The 17,927-nt window shown below is 46.3% G+C and overlaps 6 protein-coding genes across 6 annotated transcripts; 2 read left to right on the top strand and 4 right to left on the bottom strand.

Annotated features, from left to right (window-relative positions):
• The first annotated feature begins 1,289 nt into the window (after positions 1–1,289).
• On the top strand, positions 1,290–3,558 carry F4813DRAFT_13899 (uncharacterized protein). Its single transcript, XM_049238816.1, has 2 exons — positions 1,290–2,383; positions 2,446–3,558. Exons 1-2 carry the CDS (start codon positions 1,747–1,749, stop codon positions 3,330–3,332), a joined length of 1,524 nt encoding a protein of 507 aa, XP_049104853.1. The 5' UTR covers positions 1,290–1,746; the 3' UTR covers positions 3,333–3,558.
• Positions 3,559–4,260: 702 nt separating this feature from the next.
• On the bottom strand, positions 4,261–7,625 carry F4813DRAFT_342250 (ankyrin). Its single transcript, XM_049241378.1, has 5 exons — positions 7,360–7,625; positions 7,002–7,312; positions 6,224–6,944; positions 6,078–6,166; positions 4,261–6,023 (listed from the first exon to the last, which is right to left on the bottom strand). The coding sequence occupies exons 1-5, from the start codon at positions 7,486–7,488 to the stop codon at positions 4,778–4,780; spliced, it is 2,496 nt and encodes an 831-aa protein (XP_049104852.1). The 5' UTR covers positions 7,489–7,625; the 3' UTR covers positions 4,261–4,777.
• Positions 7,626–9,543, bottom strand: F4813DRAFT_342244 (histone-fold-containing protein). Its single transcript, XM_049241377.1, has 4 exons — positions 9,341–9,543; positions 8,711–8,737; positions 8,389–8,648; positions 7,626–8,335 (listed from the first exon to the last, which is right to left on the bottom strand). The coding sequence occupies exons 1-4, from the start codon at positions 9,360–9,362 to the stop codon at positions 8,228–8,230; spliced, it is 417 nt and encodes a 138-aa protein (XP_049104851.1). The 5' UTR covers positions 9,363–9,543; the 3' UTR covers positions 7,626–8,227.
• Positions 9,544–10,059: 516 nt separating this feature from the next.
• Positions 10,060–11,631, bottom strand: F4813DRAFT_13793 (NAD(P)-binding protein). Its single transcript, XM_049238804.1, has 4 exons — positions 11,314–11,631; positions 11,072–11,233; positions 10,648–11,018; positions 10,060–10,593 (listed from the first exon to the last, which is right to left on the bottom strand). Exons 1-4 carry the CDS (start codon positions 11,494–11,496, stop codon positions 10,554–10,556), a joined length of 756 nt encoding a protein of 251 aa, XP_049104850.1. The 5' UTR covers positions 11,497–11,631; the 3' UTR covers positions 10,060–10,553.
• Positions 11,632–11,768: 137 nt separating this feature from the next.
• Positions 11,769–13,363, top strand: F4813DRAFT_342237 (FAD dependent oxidoreductase). The gene is made up of 2 exons (XM_049241376.1): positions 11,769–12,379; positions 12,461–13,363. The coding sequence occupies exons 1-2, from the start codon at positions 11,931–11,933 to the stop codon at positions 13,233–13,235; spliced, it is 1,224 nt and encodes a 407-aa protein (XP_049104849.1). The 5' UTR covers positions 11,769–11,930; the 3' UTR covers positions 13,236–13,363.
• Positions 13,364–15,099: 1,736 nt separating this feature from the next.
• On the bottom strand, positions 15,100–16,180 carry F4813DRAFT_13347 (uncharacterized protein). The gene has a single exon (XM_049238741.1). The coding sequence runs from the start codon at positions 15,970–15,972 to the stop codon at positions 15,325–15,327; it is 648 nt and encodes a 215-aa protein (XP_049104848.1). The 5' UTR covers positions 15,973–16,180; the 3' UTR covers positions 15,100–15,324.
• Between the last annotated feature and the right edge of the window lie 1,747 nt (positions 16,181–17,927).

The following is a 17,927-nucleotide window of genomic DNA, read 5'->3' as shown; positions in this document are numbered from 1 at the left end:
CTACATATGTATGTACATAGGGCAGGCACATCACGTTACGGTCCAAATGGTCCAAGCGTGGACATCTATGTAGGTACATATGTACATGTACGAAGTACGGAGGCCTTACGAAAAAAACAGGAGCGGCTATTCCGTAGGTAGATAGGCAAAAGACAGGGAAAGCATTACTACTGCAACTGCAACCACTGCATCATTGCGTCAGCGTCCTCCCCACTGGTTTCGACCCCACCATTTTTCTTCCTGCTTCAGGTTCCTTCAGGCTTCTCTGCACCTATCCGAATGCCCATCTACCAACCCCTCCAACCACTCACCTGCGACTTGGCATATAGAATATGCAACCCGATGTTATGTATGATGTATTCGATTTCTTTCGACGCTGAAAGAAGCAGAAATACTGGTATGCTGGGTAAAACTGGTGAGGAGAGTATTCGGCATTTCTGACGCAGCGCAACATGAGTTGACCAAAAAGCAAGGACCAAGGACCAAGGAGGTATCGTGAGCAAAGGTGGCGCGTGGTTATGTATGCCCCGGTCTATCGCATGGTCGATATTGCATAACGCTACTGGCCTGGATGCGCAGCCTGCTCATTTGGCTGCCCAACAGCGTATGGCCGTTTGCTTGTCTCACATACTAGCATGGCATAGGTACTAGCATGGCCTTGCTGTCTCACGAGGGCATCCGTCACGCTCAGCCTGCAGCGATCTGCTGAGTTGAGTAAGCGACATAAGGACATACATACATACATACATACACTAGGTTCACGCAGAATCTCAAGACATTTGAGACATCCCAAGGACCTAAGACATCTTAGGACGGGGGAGGCCATAGCCATCCATAACCATAGCCATGGCCATAGCCAAAAGAAAGCCAAGCCACAATCTGAATCTATATTTCTATTTTTTTATTGATGGTTACCTGCATAGGTTCTTCGCCTGATTCCGTGACATTCTTCTCTTCTACCCGCTACCCCCCAATTCCCCCCTCCACTCTCTTTCCTCGTACCGGACGTAGTATCGTCAAGACGTGAGGAGCTTAGCTTAGCTTAACAGCCCTAAGCTTCCTTGATTCCCGTCCACCGCTCCAAGCGAACCCCCCTGCTACTTTTCGTATGCTTTATTAGTCTCGGGTCTCCCAGCTACTGTGGTATGACGACGTTTGTCTTCCCTTAGCTTCTCTCCAGTTCAGAATTACACTTTAAACTCGCAACGACATCTGGCATTTCTCTCCGCGAACCTGTCAGTTTTGTATCACTGCTTTGACACCATTGACACCCAATCCGATGAGGCCTTATTAGCTAGTTTACAGTACAAGCAAACGGTGCAAATCCCGGCCTACAAATCTTGTGACCCCCCCCCCAGCTTGAGGTCCTGACGACAACCTTCAGCTCTAATAACTCATAACTCAGACTGAACTTTTACTTCTTCCAACTACTGTTAAACAAACCATCAAGCTATTCTGCTAGGGAGTTGATACTTCAGTACTTCAGGAGATTCAAGGTCGAATACCGCGGCACGCAGCCTACAGTATTTATTCTTGGTGTTGATCATTTCCGTATCAGTCTACAGCTATTGAGGTTCCTCCTCTACCCCGCTACCGTCGCAGAGTGACACACCCCAGCGGTGAATCCTTCACCAACACCACCAACACCACCACCAATTAATAATCTCAACTCTTCATCTACTCTATAGACGATTCCCTTAAGAAGGAAAGTTTATTTTAAGCTTAAGGCTTAAGGAGCTTAAGGAGATGTCTTATAGAACTAGTCGGTCCGAAGTGGACGATAGATATTATGAATCCGGTCCGCCGCGGAGGGCACCAGCTCGGGATGATGACCTCGAGTCCTTGGCACGACGTCGCAGCCCACCACGCAGAGCACCCGTGAGGGAGTATGAAGATGTAAACATCCAAGTCCAAGACCGGGAACGAGAGCGAAATGACCGCACTCCTGCATTTCTTAGAGAAGATGTTAGAAGGCCAGAAGCCGGAGCGCTAGTCCTGCGTCAGCGTGAAGTTGAGACAGTTGACCGGCGACGTCCTCGCAGCCCCAGTCCTGTTCACTACCGCGAACGCATTGTCGAGAGGGACCGTGAGCGGGCTCCTTCGATGCCTCCGGAGCGTCGGCCTAGATTTATCGAACGATCACCATCTCCACCTCCCACCGCCGTGCGAGTAGAATCTCGCACAATTGAAAGGCGACGTGAAAGGTCACCAACTCCAGAACGGGAACGGGATCGGGATTTCATCCACCTACGAATTGAACGTGAAAAAGAACGTGCTCCTGAACCTAGTCCTTCACCCCCGCCTCCACCTCCCCCTCCAGCAGTCATCCGAGGTCCTACAATCGAGCGCGAGGTCATCACGCACTATCGTGACATAGACCACGGTAAGTTTTGCCAACTTATGAAACCTATAACTCGAGACAGTCTCATTCTAATATTCGAATAGGTCTCATACGGGCTAAACCTCCAACTCCACCCCCACCCCCGCGTACTGCACCGCCTCAAATTAGAGAGCGGGACATAGATATCGATATTGATATCCGCCGTAATGAGACAGATATTGATGTCCGCGAACGAACTCGGTCGCGGTCTCGCCCGCGCATCGAGCGCCCTCGTCCGCGCAGGCAGCCAACTTATTACGATGAGGACGACTTAGTAATTGAGAGGGACCACGACATCCTTCGTGTAGACTCTCGACGAAGAGCTCACTCTGCTGCGCCACCCCCAAGACCAGACTATGAAGATGAAGCTGAATATATCACCGATAAGATCGATTCAAGGGGTCGCATGGGAGAGGCATGGAACGGCGCTACCAAAGACTGGACAATCGTCGACGTGCCGCCCGGCACGGAGCGCGTGAAAATGGATGGTGCAGGAGGCGCCGGCGCCGAAGTGACCTGGCAGCGCTACAGCGGCGTGAGACGGTCCAAGTTCATCCCCGATCGGGAGGGAACACCCATCAGCGCTGTAAGCGAACCGATTCGAGAAACAATTCGAGAATCTTTTCGAGAACAGGATTCATCACGTGGAGACCGGCTCAGCATACAAGTATACGACAAACGAGAGAGATCGCGCGACCGAGACGTCGAGGTCGAGGAGATCCAAGACCGACGGATTTCCATCCGCGATGGCGATAGAGCGCCGCCCCGGAAGCGGAGCGAGATGTGGACCGAGATTACTAAGGATCTCGTGCTTCGTGAAGCCATCGAACGGATGGGGTACGAATATGAGGAGACAGAGTGGTTCTTCTACGTTATGCAGTACCTCCGCTATGTAAGTCTCATTCTCGTTTCTGTGGCACCGCGTCAAACGTCGCACGCCTTTTTGGTTTAAAGATCAGCATGCTAACACAATGTTTCCATAGGAGGACGTCCTTGAACTTGTCAACTTGTCAGACGACATCCGCCGCGCCAAGCGACGCAGAGCCGAAGAGGCTCAGTGGAGCCGCGATTGGGACCGGCGACACCGCCACCGACACTCCTTGAACTGGGACACTGTCGATGACGAGCGCATCGTAGAGCGCGAGGTTGTGTACGATCGCCCGTCGCACCGCGGGTATGCTCGTTAAATTCACTGCTCGCAGCGCGGGTTGTTCTATATCCTATGATTAGGCGTGCCTACCCCATGCTTGAGCCGAGTTCTCTCGGCTTGCAGCTCGTAGGCGAGAACAGTAGACCGTAGCAGCGGGGATAGCCGATAACACGCAACGCCGTCGTGAACACCACTCTCCAGACACGACATGAGGCAGATACCACGGCGACGATCTTAAACATCATCTTCGCCGATGGCGTATTATATAAGACTTTATATATCTTATACATACCTCACGACAGTGGTACCAGTTCCAAAGGCGAAGTTGATCGCAGCACATGTGTTACACTTTTTGACTTTATTCCATAACCTTTTTATTTTATTTATTTTTCGGTACCTATCACGAAGATGACATGACGGGGTTATGAAGACGATTGGGAGGATATAAGCAGGGCAGGGCAGGCAGATGGCGGAGGTAATTTGGTCTGTTGTTTTCTTTGCGTGTAGGGGAATCGAGATGAGGATGAGAATGGTGTTGTTATGTTTTTTTTATGTCTATATGCTGTATCTAGACTGCTGTTGAGTAAGGTACGGAAATTGATTACGATTTATGACTATAACTGCTGCTGTTGCTATCTGACTTATTTGTGATGGTTAGGTACTGAGTGTATGGGTGTATGTTATGAGGTACACTTATCTACCATTCTTATGCGTCAGTCCCGCGTTTTCCCACCAAAGCCTACTCGGTTTACACAGCTACTACAAAGCAAGAAAAATGAAAAGAATTATAACTAAAAAAGTAACAACTGGCAATAGATTTAATTTAAATATACCTATATACCTATATTATATTTCTTTAATTAGCCTTTATTCAATCGACTTTATGGTAGTATAAAATAGGTGAAGTTTGGTGGGGGAATAGGGGACTGACGCATAAAACCGAGATGTGACTGTATCTACCCAAGGCCAGTATCCGTAGTTTACATACACAAGATTTGATTTACTTGATAACCGTCAAAGTAGGCAAAGCATGATGCGTGTTAGTTGAATAGAATATATAGGTAGGTAGGTAAGTATATAGTATATAAATTGGAGAGAGGGTAAGAAAATATAGAAAAGTCATCATCATTCGTGAATAAGGATCGAACCAGTCTGTATATGATACCTCTTCCTCCGTTTTCCAATGTCTTTCAGCGATGAGCATATCCCATCAAGTCTAGTGTCTCAAGCGCAAGGCTTCTTACAAGCTATTGCATGTCTTGGATCACTAGTCCCTCTTCATCAATAGGTTCATAAAAATAGTCATTGTCTTGAGGGTGCGAACCGATCCTCTCCTTAGACACCTCAATAAATTCCTCTAGGGATTCAATGGCAGCCTCTGCCATCTCCTCTCTTATCTGGACATCGATGGCTCGGAAGGTCCTGTACTCAGCTGGAATATTCCAATTGATCTTTTCTTGTATGACAGACTGGAGAGTCTCGCGCGCAAGTTCAGTTTCTTCGGCCTCAATATGCGTGATGACCTTTTCCAAAGTCTGAATCTCGGCGGTTAGGTAGCGGTCCCTGACACCCTGGAGCAACTTCCAAAATGATTCGATATCGTCTTTTAGAAGAGGGTATATTGCACATTTCACCGGATCGGCTCTCATTCTCCATTCAAACATCTCCAATGGTGTCAATCCATATTTGTTCTGCATGCGCACGTCTGCTGTGAACTCGGTTTGTTCTAGGATGTTAATACTTTCTGTATAACCACGCCAGGCAGCCTTTATCAAGGCGTTCTTGTTACTTGGGAATTCATCGAACCTGTAGCCAGCACCAACTAGTAAGCGAAGCATATGTCCGTTTCTAGAGTGGAGCGCCTGCATCAGAACCGTACGACCAACCGCATTCTTCTCTTCAACGTTTACCCCAGCACCGATAAGCAAATTGAACTTCTCCTCCATATCTGCCGCCTTATTACTTGCCGCAAGCCTGTGTAGTGCATTTCTCCCACAATTAAAAGTGCTAGCACCGTGATGTAGGAGCAGACTGGTGATCTTTCCTGTTCCTTTTGATCCGGATCTTATCGCATAAAGGAGAGCCGATTGATCAGGACGATCACCAAAATTTATATCACACCCGCTGTCAATCAAAATCCGAGCTTGATCATATCTCGAGGGAAATATTGCTGACCATAACGGCGTATGGTGGAATATATCAACAGAATTCATGTTTGCACCATGGGATATCAAAATTTGCATCGCCGCATTATCACGTCTTAACACGGCCAGATGTAGAGGAGTGTTTCCAGTGTCATCAAGTGCATCGATATCTTCCGGTGATTCCTTTAAAGCCTCGATTAAATCACCGCCGGTTCGTACTGCCTCATGAACTCGCCAGGAATCATACGCACTTTCGTCGTCAAGTGCAATGACTTCTCGTAAGATGGTCTGTTCCCTGTTGTCCGGATAGGTGAATTCCATCCGATGTCTAGCTACCATTGCTGCTTGTCTACGATTTGGTAAGAACATGCGAACAAATGGAGCTTCAAAACACTTAACCTACTTTCCGGTATCAGTGCCCCTAACAATTGACCTCGCGCCGTCTAAGAGGATTGGTATTGCTTCAAGTACACCTCTTAAATCAAGAAGTCTCTAGTACATATTATCATTATTATCGTGGATCGTTCCTACGAGGAAGGGCCAGCTTACAAGTAAAATACTACAGTCCCTAATTTGGTCAAGAGGAGATAACCGACTATAAGACATCTCCCAAAGGATCCCTTTCATGTTTGAATGATTAATATGGAAATGAATATCATCTTCAATTGAAAGCATACGTGGGACGCGTAGGTGAAGGGAAGCGCCGGCGCCAATAATACTGCTAAAGGACAAAGTTGCCTCGAGCGTCCGAGAGCAGAAGAGGAGAGGAACGCGAAAGTTGAAGTGACGAGGTGAACGAGCCCGTTGACAGGTAGGCACATCACAACTCTGCGCACCGAGCCGTGGGGCACCATTATAAGCAGACTTAAGCCATCCATAAATGACTGGGGTGGCAGGGTGAGGTCGGATTCGGGAAGTAGACGAGTGGCATTGGCATGCGCAATCTTTGGTACAGACTCCTCGCAACGCAGCCATGATTTGCACTATTGGCTCATCGTTTTGAGTCTCTTCATCGCTATGGTTCATATACAGCGAGCCCTCTCTAGACACATTTGATAAAGTCAGTTGCGATGATATTTCTTGTGTCATGGTAGTATTGATACTACTAGCTATGGCCTCGGAGCTATCATCGTCGGTAATAATGCGAGATGTACTTTCGTTGTCATAATGTTCCTGGCCGATGAACTGTAAAGGAGGCTGTGTGAGGGTTGTTTGCTGTACTTGAGTTGTTACTATTGTGTGAATATCCAAGAGCATCCTCCCATTAGACCTTGAGCATTGTCAGCGTAAGACTAATTCCTAGAACTGGGGGTGATATTAGACATACGTCGACGCAAAGAAAGATGCGCTATCGAGAATCGCGTGTAAGTATCCACGGTTCATTGTTGCCCTTTTGCTCAGTGAAGTAATCTTTGGTCTATACCAGAGCCACCTCACCCTGGAGAATTTAATAGGGCCATTTCCTTTCACCTCTTGTTGGCATTTGCGGCACAGCTCTTCAAGTTGCGATATAATCGATGCCGTATTGGCCTCAATCATTGATAGCGAGATGCATTGTGGTATTTCAAATCTCGGATCATGTGGTAAATCTTGGATCCTCTCTCTTATGCGAATACCAAACTCATTCAGTAATACCAGCTGGGACTTTTAGCTAGAGTTACTGCGGAAAAGACGGTAGGACTGACCTCATTTGTTAACTGAATCATTTCATGCCTGGCCCCGAAAAGAGATGTCAATATATCGATGATCTTTGGCGTAGCCGCAAGTGCTTGCCCGATCGCAATGAAGCTTGCGACCGCTGAGATTACGTCCATGTTGCCATGGAGAATACTGCCATTCCTACTCAGCTGATATGGAATAAACTAAGTAAGGAAAAAAAAAAAAGGTTTATTCGGAGAGGAGGGTGGACTTGGAGTTTATTGTGCCGATTGCTTCTTTCCCCCAACCGACCACGGCGAGCCCGATATGCAGGCTGACCCGGATAACGAAGACAGGCAGATAAAGTTATTGTGGCTTAGCAATACCAGAGCCTGCTTGCCTGGCTTAGACACCTACATCTAAAGCAACGTTGTCATCGCCGATTGGTAGCTTTCACGTTAGGCATTTCCATGCTCGCATCATGTAAGTACCCATACCTCTTAGGCACAAGCCAATGTTGAAATATGACAAAGGGATATTCAGAGTTATAAACGTGATTCAGCCTTGCCGTCAAATCAGCAAGTAGAGAAACCGACCATGCTAAAGAAAGGGGTATAAGTCGCGACATACAATAAAAGCTACCCACGACACAGATATAATCAGTAAAAGGCAGTGCACATATTAATATTTCCTTGTATTTATTCCTGCCACCAAGCTGTAACCGTGTTCAACGCCGAAATCATAAATAAGTATCCCGCATTTCCTCGAACCAACGCCATCAGATGCTTCGTCTTCTATCGTCACTATGTCGAGGGTGTGATAACCAGGTTGCTGACCGAGCTGACAAAGAGATAAGTCCTACCCTAATAAACACCGGATTTTCCAGATGAATGCGCTAGAGCCCTGCCAGAAGGCTTAATTGTATCGCTTGGCGGCTTCTTCAAATGCCTTCTTTTGGATCTCCTCCAGTTGCGCTAGAGTCATCCCACTGTCTTCCAATTTATTCCCACGCTTCTCCCGGACCTGCGATAGTTAGAGTTTAGGACGCAGTAGGAAGAGTTAAGGGGCTATCGAACCTTCTGTGTCTCCTTGTGTTGTGCCGCAGCCTCGAGAACGGCGGGGATGTAGTCCTCAAATCCTAGGGTCTCCAGTGCCTTGGTGATGTGGTCGCACGCGATTGTTTTCTTCGCCTCCTTCTCGGAGATCTCGTTAGCTTCCGAAGACACTAGAGTGATGAACTCCACGCAACATTCGATAAGCAGATCCCGTGCTTCCTTAGCAAAGGAGAGGCCGCTCGATGCAGGTAGAATTTCGGTGACTATCTTTTGGACGGTCGCTGGATTCCATTAGTATACAAACCAACTGATGGCGAAATCAAGCAAGATGTTTACCACGTACCCTTGGGGAGGGAAAGATCATCGCTGCCTAAAGAGTTGTTAGTTATCAGTTTGAAGCTTTGTAAACGAAAGAAGGCTAAGAAGGGAATAAAGAAAGATAAGCGCGGCTTCAGGTCAGTACCAAAATGGCTCGGAAAATCCCAGGAAGTGTCTTTCTTAGGGCGTCCCATCCCGTATATTGAAATAAAGTTGTATATGGCGATATGTCGGATTTGCAGTAGAAGTTGATGGTATATCTGCGAAATAGGTCCTGCTTTCTTCTAGGAGGGATAGACAGGTAGAGGTATATGTAACGAAAAGACATTAACCAGGACAGCGAGCTTCTGTTTGATACAGTAATACGCGTGACCATGATAGGAGTCACTGTATTTATTATTCAATTTATTTCCTATTGTTGTGGTAGTAGCCATCCGGTTGGTAGACTAAGAAATAGTCCAGGCCTCGAGCAGTTAGGACTCATATTGGGATAGTGATACAGGCCTCGTCATTGTCCTGATCACAATGAATGAAGTTTGCTTCATTTACCGTCTTATTTGGAAAGCTTATGGCCAGTGTGGTTTGTGTCCATCTCATTGCGAGGGCATGGAAGAGTTGGAATCATAAAACTAAAATAGATATAAAAAAAACTTACCGCCGTACTCATGATCCGACATGATGAAGATGGGTTGAAGGGAAAGGTGGGTAGTCGTGAGAAATGATTGACAATATCTGCAACGCGGCAATTTCGATCGCGTATTCCTGGTTTGGTTCACAGTTTAATCAAAATGTAAGAAATGATGGGAAAAGTTTAAAGAGTTTTGTGGACGCGATAAATAAGAGTAAGAAACACAAGGCAATTACCTCCCACCTTCGTTAAGAGGATGCAGCGATGTTTTGTATCTGCAACCTTAGACAGCCGGCACACCGGTGGGTACTGTGGCTGATGCAAGAAAACTACTGTGGCGTAACGATCCACTTTAATGTTTTTTTATCCACCTCCCGATAAAATCTTTTTTTTCTTCTTTTCTTCATCAAACTTTCCTTTTAATTTCTTCCCAAGAGCATCAACATTTTACCATCTTCACCAGGATTTTTCTTGGTATACCTGCGTACCATACCTCTAAATCATCTTACTAGGGGTTTCAGTTTTCTTACAAATCTACTAAGCAGCAACAATCTATGTATTGCATCCTTTAAGGTACGTTCTTTTTGAATAGCATATATCACCTTTTCTATGATGAACACGTTGTCGCCCCAGTCTTACAATAGCCTAATGGCAATATGGTGATCGACACGTCTAGCCAAACGACATTTCTGAGTTTATTCTATTCAATTTTTACACTTAAGACATTTTTCCGCTTTCATCTACTAACAGTGGACTTGCAGGCTGCATTAATTTTATAGAAAAGGTATATACATACGCACATACCAACTATCCCATAGCTTCTCCGAATATGATGCCAAATAATAAAAGTACTATCAAATACCGATTCTACATGACGGACCCCATTACTACCTGATCAACCACGCTCTCGCTGTATAATGAAAGAATTGTATTAGCTAAAAGGCGTAAGAAGCTAATTTGCCTGTTATACAAAGGTACCAATATGAACATGGTTTTCGTCTTGTTGAACCGATTATAGAACCAGAAATATAACTCTAGTAAGGTATGACAAATATCTAACTTCTAAACATAACTGCTTATGATGATTTACGTGCTCCTGAATCATAATGTTGAAACAACCGAATCTTTTCATCTTTCGGCTGAAGCTATCTTCTTGTTCCTTCTCTAGTACAACCAAAAAAGTTCACCCCAGCTAATATATTGTATAGTCTTAGTACCTATTCCGCGGGTTTTCCTTGCATTAGCTCTCTTGGAACTCTGCAAGCTCGGTCGCGTTCCATCTGCATACACATTAGTATACTAGTAGCTCAGACGGGGTCTTTTCTGTTGCGTACCTGAAATGTTTGCCGCTTAAATCTCCGGGTGCACTGTTAATCAGCTTGGCTATGACAGTGCCCGGCTTTTTAGGATCCACCAGCAGTCCGTTTTCATGTTCATTGACGAAGCTCTGATAAACTTCTGGTGTCATTCCAGTCTTACCCGTGTCTCTTATTTCTTTCTGCATATCAGTATCGAGCTTCCCGGGTGAAATGGCAATGCTAGTAATGGAAGGTTCCTCAACAGCTAGATGGCTGCAAAAGTGATTCAGAGCTGCCTTAGAGGTGCCATAAGAGCCCCATCCCGCATATGCGCCAAACGCGGCTCCAGAAGAGACGAATATAACGCGGCCCTTTGACTTTCGAAGTTCGGGGATGACTTCTTTAATCTGTAATTAGAGTCAATACTAGCACTACCACAGCCTAGCCCGGTAGACTTTACCAATGCTATAGCACTAAACACGTTGATATCATATGCTTTTCTCCATTCTTCAGCATTCGATTCGGATATTTTTGTGATAGGAGATACGACGCCATGATTGACAACGATACCATCAATCTTGCCAAACGCTTTTAGCGCCGATTCGATGATTTTGGGTGCAACCTACAGCGAATGTGAGCTATATACTTTCACAATGATATGATCTAGTTAATAGTTGTGAGAGCTGGTAACTTCAGACACACCTTAAGGTCTGCTAGATCTGCTGCTATGAAATCGACAGATGCTGAGTGTTGGGCTTTCAACGTCTGCATATCCTTCTCAGTCCTGGCAACCAGAAACACCTTGTGGGAAGCCTGAATCAAGGCTTGTGCTACAGCTAAGCCGAGACCTCGGCTCGCACCGGTAACGATGAAGACTTTTGACATGGTAGCTTTAAGGTCTTTGAGAGGAGATACAGTAAAGTAGGTACATAGGTATATGGTAGGTAAGCCCGCTCTATTGTTGATTTATATACCTATCCAAATGTCGCTAGTTTATGTAACTAGCCGAGGTTATCAAACTATAAATTATGTTGCTCAATTTTCTATTTTATTAGACCTTTTTTTTCTGTTCTCCTTTCTCGGAGCTGCGGCTACTGGCGGGGTTAAGAGGGCAGGAGGGGCAGTAATCCGTAGATTATGCATATAGATGTTGATGTATTCCATTCTATATACAAGACTATCTATGTATTTATATATATGTAATACTAGGTATATTACCTATATGTCATAGCCTTAATATCGCTGTCTACAATTTATTCTTGCAGACTTCATGAATATTAAATTTAGTTCATGAAATAATTGAAGGATATGTCGCCGTCATGGCTACGACAGTAATACTAGGTGCAGGTATCATCGGTACTTCAACCGCTTTCTACCTATCCAAGCACCAACCAGCATCAAGCATCCATCTCGTCGAACCCTCCCCCGAACTGTTCGCTTCGGCCTCCGGTTACGCAGGCGGGTTTCTAGCGAAGGATTGGTTTTCTCCCGCCTCGGCAGACCTAGGTACAGTAAGCTTCGAGGAACATCGCAAGCTTGCCGAGAAAGAAGGCGGTGCGCAGAAATGGGGCTACGCGGGGAGCACGTCTTTCAGCCTGTCACCGGCTACCAGGTCTAAGAAGAGGATCGACCTTTGGGTTCGCGACGGCGCTAGTCGTGCAGAAGCTGCGAGTGCGAGTCCGTCGGCTGGCGTGGCGCCGCCGTGGCTGAAAAGGGGGGAGGGCGATGTTGTGGAGGTTATAAGTGAGGAGGGGACTGTTGCGCAAGTGTGAGTTCATAGCTTGGGATCTCCTATAATTTACGTGAGGTATGCATAATTCAAATACAGGTTTCTGATCGTGAGATCCAGAGATCCGCTGCAATTATCTCAGTTTCTATTGCGGAAATGCATCGACGCCGGTGTGCACTTACACCACCCCGCTAAGGCTATATCCATACAAACCGACGTGCGTGATGAGGTTTCGAGTATATGCGTCGCGGACACACAGTCTAGCACTGAGACGGATATCCCCTGCACCAATGTCGTTATAGCGGCTGGTGCTTGGTCTTCCCAGGTCTTCAAGACGCTGTTCCCAACTTCTCACTTCAAGCTGCCGGTGTCAAGCCTCGCAGGTCATTCTTTGGTAGTGACTTCGCCTAAGTGGAAAAGCGAGCACGAACACGGCGGCTGTCATGCCTTATTCCTGACCAGCAGTCCGGGGTACTCGCCTGAGATCATGTCGCGCATCGGCGGACATATATACATCGCGGGCCTGAACTCTGCGACCGAGCCGCTGCCGGACTTGGCGACGGACTCGAAGGGTAGGATCTCGAGATCGAGTATTGATACGCTGAGGCAGACGGCGAAAGAAGTGTTGGGTGAAGACGACATACAGGTCGTAAGAGAGGGACTGTGTTTCCGTCCCGTAACAGAGCGCGGCACGCCGATTCTGAGTCGTGTGCCGGATGAGTATCTTGGACCTTCTATTAGCACTCGGTCGGGTCCCGAGGGAGGAGTGTATGTTGCGGCCGGACATGGGCCGTGGGGGATAAGTATGAGTTTGGGGACGGGCTTGGTTATGGCTGAGATGATTCAGGGGAGGGAGTTGAGCGCTGATATATCGAGCTTGGCTTTGAAGGGTTGAGGTCTGCAGGCGCCGTTACAGTGTATATATAATTTGGGTTGCTACTTAAATTTAATTGAAATATCACGAATATAATTCAGGTAATCAGAGATCTGGTTGTGTGTTGCCTAAATTTGCAATTACGGATTTATTGAACCATGACGTTGGCCTTTAGTAGTTTTCGGTTTCTAGTTAAGTACCTAAGGAATTATCCCTATGCGCCGAATTGAACGGTAAATCGATAGGTCGACTTATGTTCGAGTATAATAATCAGCACTAATTTAACAATCGTGTCCTGAGTTGGAAAACAGGGACGAATGGTGAACTATTGAAGCTCAAAAAACCTCACTCACGAGCAAATTCGCAGTTGAAAATGTACTCAACTAACCGCGGTCCACGGATTTCCTTCACTCGTACGACTCTGTTCACATGTCATCGAGACTTAGGTTTGTTTAACTATAGCGTCCCGGAGTAATAATCCCGGAACCTGTACAGCTCGCTAATCGTGATATCCTACGGTTTACTATTCTGTAGCGAGAACCGAGACAATCCCGGACAGTTCCTGGCTAGCTACCAGGTACCTAAGGTAGGCAGGTAACCATAATAAAAGTCAACAATTTATACTAACTACTCCGTAGTAAAAGCGAGGAAGTTTTTAAACCGCCAAGGCTATGAAACATATAGGTTTTGTGGGTGAGTGGGTTGAGCAAGTCATGGAAACCGACAGTTTCAACATCTCAGATCGGACGGGTAATATATCGATCACAGTCTCCCACGACGAACGTCGGCGGCGACAATGGGGGGTAGATCCATCGCTCTATCCAGCTGCCCTTGCTTTTCAATCTCGATCGTAGAAAGTTATATTGAGAGAAGGGGGGGTCGAGACATTGATAAAGCCCATGCGACGAAAGTGACGCCCTTTATGAGAACAGTGGCGTTCGAATTGCGCTCTTCCTCGGCATCTGCCTTTGTGTGTGCCTCATAGGATACGTATCTCTATCACTCACCTACCTACACTATTCAGGTCCCGATCGTACCTGGAATTGCTGAAACTATCTCGTACCTGTCCGGACTTAGTCTCCGTGGCACGCGAGAAATGCCAATCGTGTGTCTTAGCCCTAGGGCGATGTGCTTATGTACATATGTATGTGCACCGCCGGGGACTTACGCAGGGGCCGGACGAAGTTACGCCCGAATTGACTTGTCTTGTCTTGTCTTGCCCGCAAGGCACCCTCTCTAGCGTATGTACGCACTTAAGCTTAGGGCCATGTCATGAGCTGAGACACAGACAGCACGGTAAGACACGCATACGAACGGTCGTGTGACGCAAACGTCAGCCGCCACAGTCGTGCAGAGAACTCCATCAGCTAACGTGTCTAGCCGATTGCGGCTTGCAGTTTCTAGCTGGGCTAGGCTAGGCCAGGCCAGCTCTAGGACCTAGAGGGCAGACGGGTAAGCACATAAGCGACGAGCTAGGTTCAGCTGTAATGTGTGTTTTCCCAAACGAGGCATATGTACAGTATTACTCTACATGTTCTCGTAGCGCAAACCCCGCCGAAGGTGCCGAGAGCGGGGATATGTCGAGCGATGTATGTAAGTGTGATGAAAACGACGATGATGAGATGAATATGAAGATGAAGACAAAACTTCGTATTGATTGAAGCTATGCTGGTGGTAGATAATTAAAGTAAAACTAAGCTATGTAACCCAGTGTAGAGTAACGTTAAGAGGAAATAGTTTTTAATGTCAAGTGGTATCTTTGTCCTGCACCGTTTTACACCCCGAATAATGCAGCCCTAGATATAAGATGTACAAGAAAGTTAGGCACAGGTACCCCACGATGAAACCCCCCCTTCCTTTTCCGTAGATAATCGTTTGTCGTGTAATATCGCTGCCCTGTCCTGGCTACTGGCTACCGTCCCGCTCAATGCCTTATTCCTTTCCCGCCTTTCCCGTAAATTTCGTCAAAGCACAATCCGCAGGGTTGTCCCTGGTGCTAGTAGTTGTAGTAATAATAGAGTAGTAGTAGTACATATAGTAAAACATGGTGTTGAATAGAGTTGGACTTTGATAGTGTGATATGGTATGATAATATGATAATGTGAATGTTTCAACACTCGGGTAGTTCAAAGTGCTGCTCTTGTTCCTCCTCGTCGTTCGGGTCGAGGTGGAACACTATACCCCTGCGCTTCCAGTCGCCGCGCTTGAGTAGGGCGTCTCTCTCGCTCATCCATTCCGTCGGCCGCCGGCGGTGGTTGTAGTGCTGGGTAGGCGACGAAGCTGGTGACGAGTCTAGTGACGAGGAGTTGAGCTCAGCGAGGCCTGGCGGGATCGCCTGCCAGTCCTTAAGTGGCCACTGAACAGTCTGGTCATAGACATAAGGGCGGCCGGCGGCAGCTTGCGCGAAGAAACAGTTGCGATCTTTGAGTGGTGAGTACTCGGCCGCGTTGTCTAGATGTTCCGTAGGGTGCTGCGGCGTCCGTTCTAAAAACCGGCGTTCGCGTTCCTCTTTTTCTAAGTGCCGTTCCTCTTCGTACTCTGGGATGATGTTTGGTGATGTGTTTAGACATAAGGGTGGGTGTAGCGACAGCGGGTCGTACAGTTTAGCATCAGAAGAGCTGCTCGCCGTCGACACGGTACTCGATGTGCTCCATTTCCGCGTATGAGAGGAAGAGTGCTCTTCGAGGCTGTCTTTCCTGCCTTGAAGGCTGCTCTTGGATTTCTTGTGAAAGAGTGTTGATTTGTTTAGGCCTCGCATCGTGACCGTTATAAGAGTTGTATGGATAGATAGATAGATAGATATAAAAGGTGTAGTATGTCCACTTCAGTGTGAAGGAGTACGAATGAGTGCAAGAAAGAAAAGAAGAGATACTACCAAGTCTCGTAGTGGTATGTCATGGGTAAGCGGTGAGGCTTATATTACGTTGCACAGTATATATCAACTGTTAAAGCTGATAGTTGGAGAGTCCCGAGGAGTCGAGCTGTGTGGTATGTTGGAAAGCTAAGCTTCGATTTTTTTTTCTAGCTCGAGGATAGGACCCGGGGCGCAGGAGGATGTGGTATTTTAATAGCCATTCCGTGATCCATTAAGATCGCCCCTGAAGATCCGGTGAAGAGAAAAGAGGAGACCTAGTACCTTGCAGCTAAGCTCGATTCCTTCTACGCTTGCGAAAGAATGCGAACGGTGGATCCCAGGCCAAGCCAGGAAGTCTTACTATTCCAGCTACGAATGTACTTTTGGATGACTCTACATGTATGTGAAGGCAAATATAATAAAAAAGCTTATTGCTCACAAGACCCGGTACATAAGACTATTACGGTTCTTCCTTGGCTTAGCTTTCTTGATGGTGTGTGTGGACCGGATGCGTCATTGATCAATAGCGGCATGTAGCAGATGTTCTATTGCATCCGTCATAGGCCCGCCAATCATTGGATCGCTTGTCTTAGAATCCGGACGAACCTTGGAAGATTGGCGTACATAGAGGGGAAGCCTGGAAGGGATGAAATAAATGGAGAAAAAGGAATGCTATGAACACGAATTATCTTTTTCCTTGTGTACATACATAGTGGACTGAATCAGGCTGAGAAGTGTTTAATTCTTGGGATCGAGTTATACAAGCCGAGTTATTGTCCGTTTCTCGTTACTGTTTTTCGTATTATCATCGTATTATCATCGTATTACCGAGGCTGCCGAGGAGTTATGCAAGGCTATCTACCTAGGTACCCATGTCATACTTACATATGATCCCATCAGTCTGGATGATCTTGCAGATCCTTGAGCCATGTGGGGATGTTCAAGAATCGGCTCAGCATAAAATTTAGTTGCTTTTCCTATCTCGTCTAAACTAGGTATCTATAGTCTCATCGGCTTTAAGCAATCTCTTGAACCTCATTGGCAATATAATGAATTCTTTTTCTCTCTAGATTTTAAGTCTAGCACTTATTAGGCGATGTCTAGATGAAAACTCTATGTGTGCGGCTGAATGTGAGTGAACTCACGCTGATGTCACTTGGGATATCTCGATAGCGTAAAATAAGGAAGCCCAATATTGTCCAATTGCGAGTGATTTCAAATCGGAATTCCTCCGCGCTAACAAGAGAATTTTTATCTAACTAGCCTCTCTTTAATCCTCTGCTTTCCATGCCGACTTAAGCGATGCCATCAAGGTTTTCTCACACAGAAATCTGGTGTATCCAATACCGAGAGGTTCCGGGTTAACCTAACTTTGGTCCTAAGAGCTCGATTACTTTTCTAACTTTTTCGCGGTAATATGTATTAAGCCTGTGGGTATTGATTCTAGGATCTTGAGTGGTTGATAGATTCTTCACTGGTGGCCCTATTTAAATTATATGCTTTCTCCGCGGGTATTGTTAAGGTACGAGTCAGGCTTTGGGATGAACGTATCTATTGACAAGTGACAAAGACCCGAGGAACTTTCTAAGTATAACCCTAATTGCAAGCTAAATCAACGGAATAGAGGCCCGCTTGGATAAAGACGAAGACTTTAAAACGGAAATGAATGTGCCGAGTTAGCTACCGTAAAGACTTCCTCAAGCTGTGAAATGACTGCGGCGCTCAGGTATGTATATCCTTTAAATCGTAGCTTAGAGTTAAAGCCCGCGTTGTATATACGCTCCTAAGACTAATTGTTATGACCAGGTAGTCAAGGGTTGAGTAAAACACAAGAATATCAATGCCGAGAATGGCTGCTA

The sequence above is a fragment of the Daldinia decipiens genome (genome assembly GCF_022478715.1).
Source record: "Daldinia decipiens strain CBS 113046 unplaced genomic scaffold F4813scaffold_1, whole genome shotgun sequence".
Taxonomy (NCBI): Eukaryota; Fungi; Ascomycota; class Sordariomycetes; order Xylariales; family Hypoxylaceae; genus Daldinia; species Daldinia decipiens.
The sequence above is the reverse complement of the archived record's forward strand: the minus strand, read 5'-3'. Positions and strand labels throughout refer to the sequence as shown.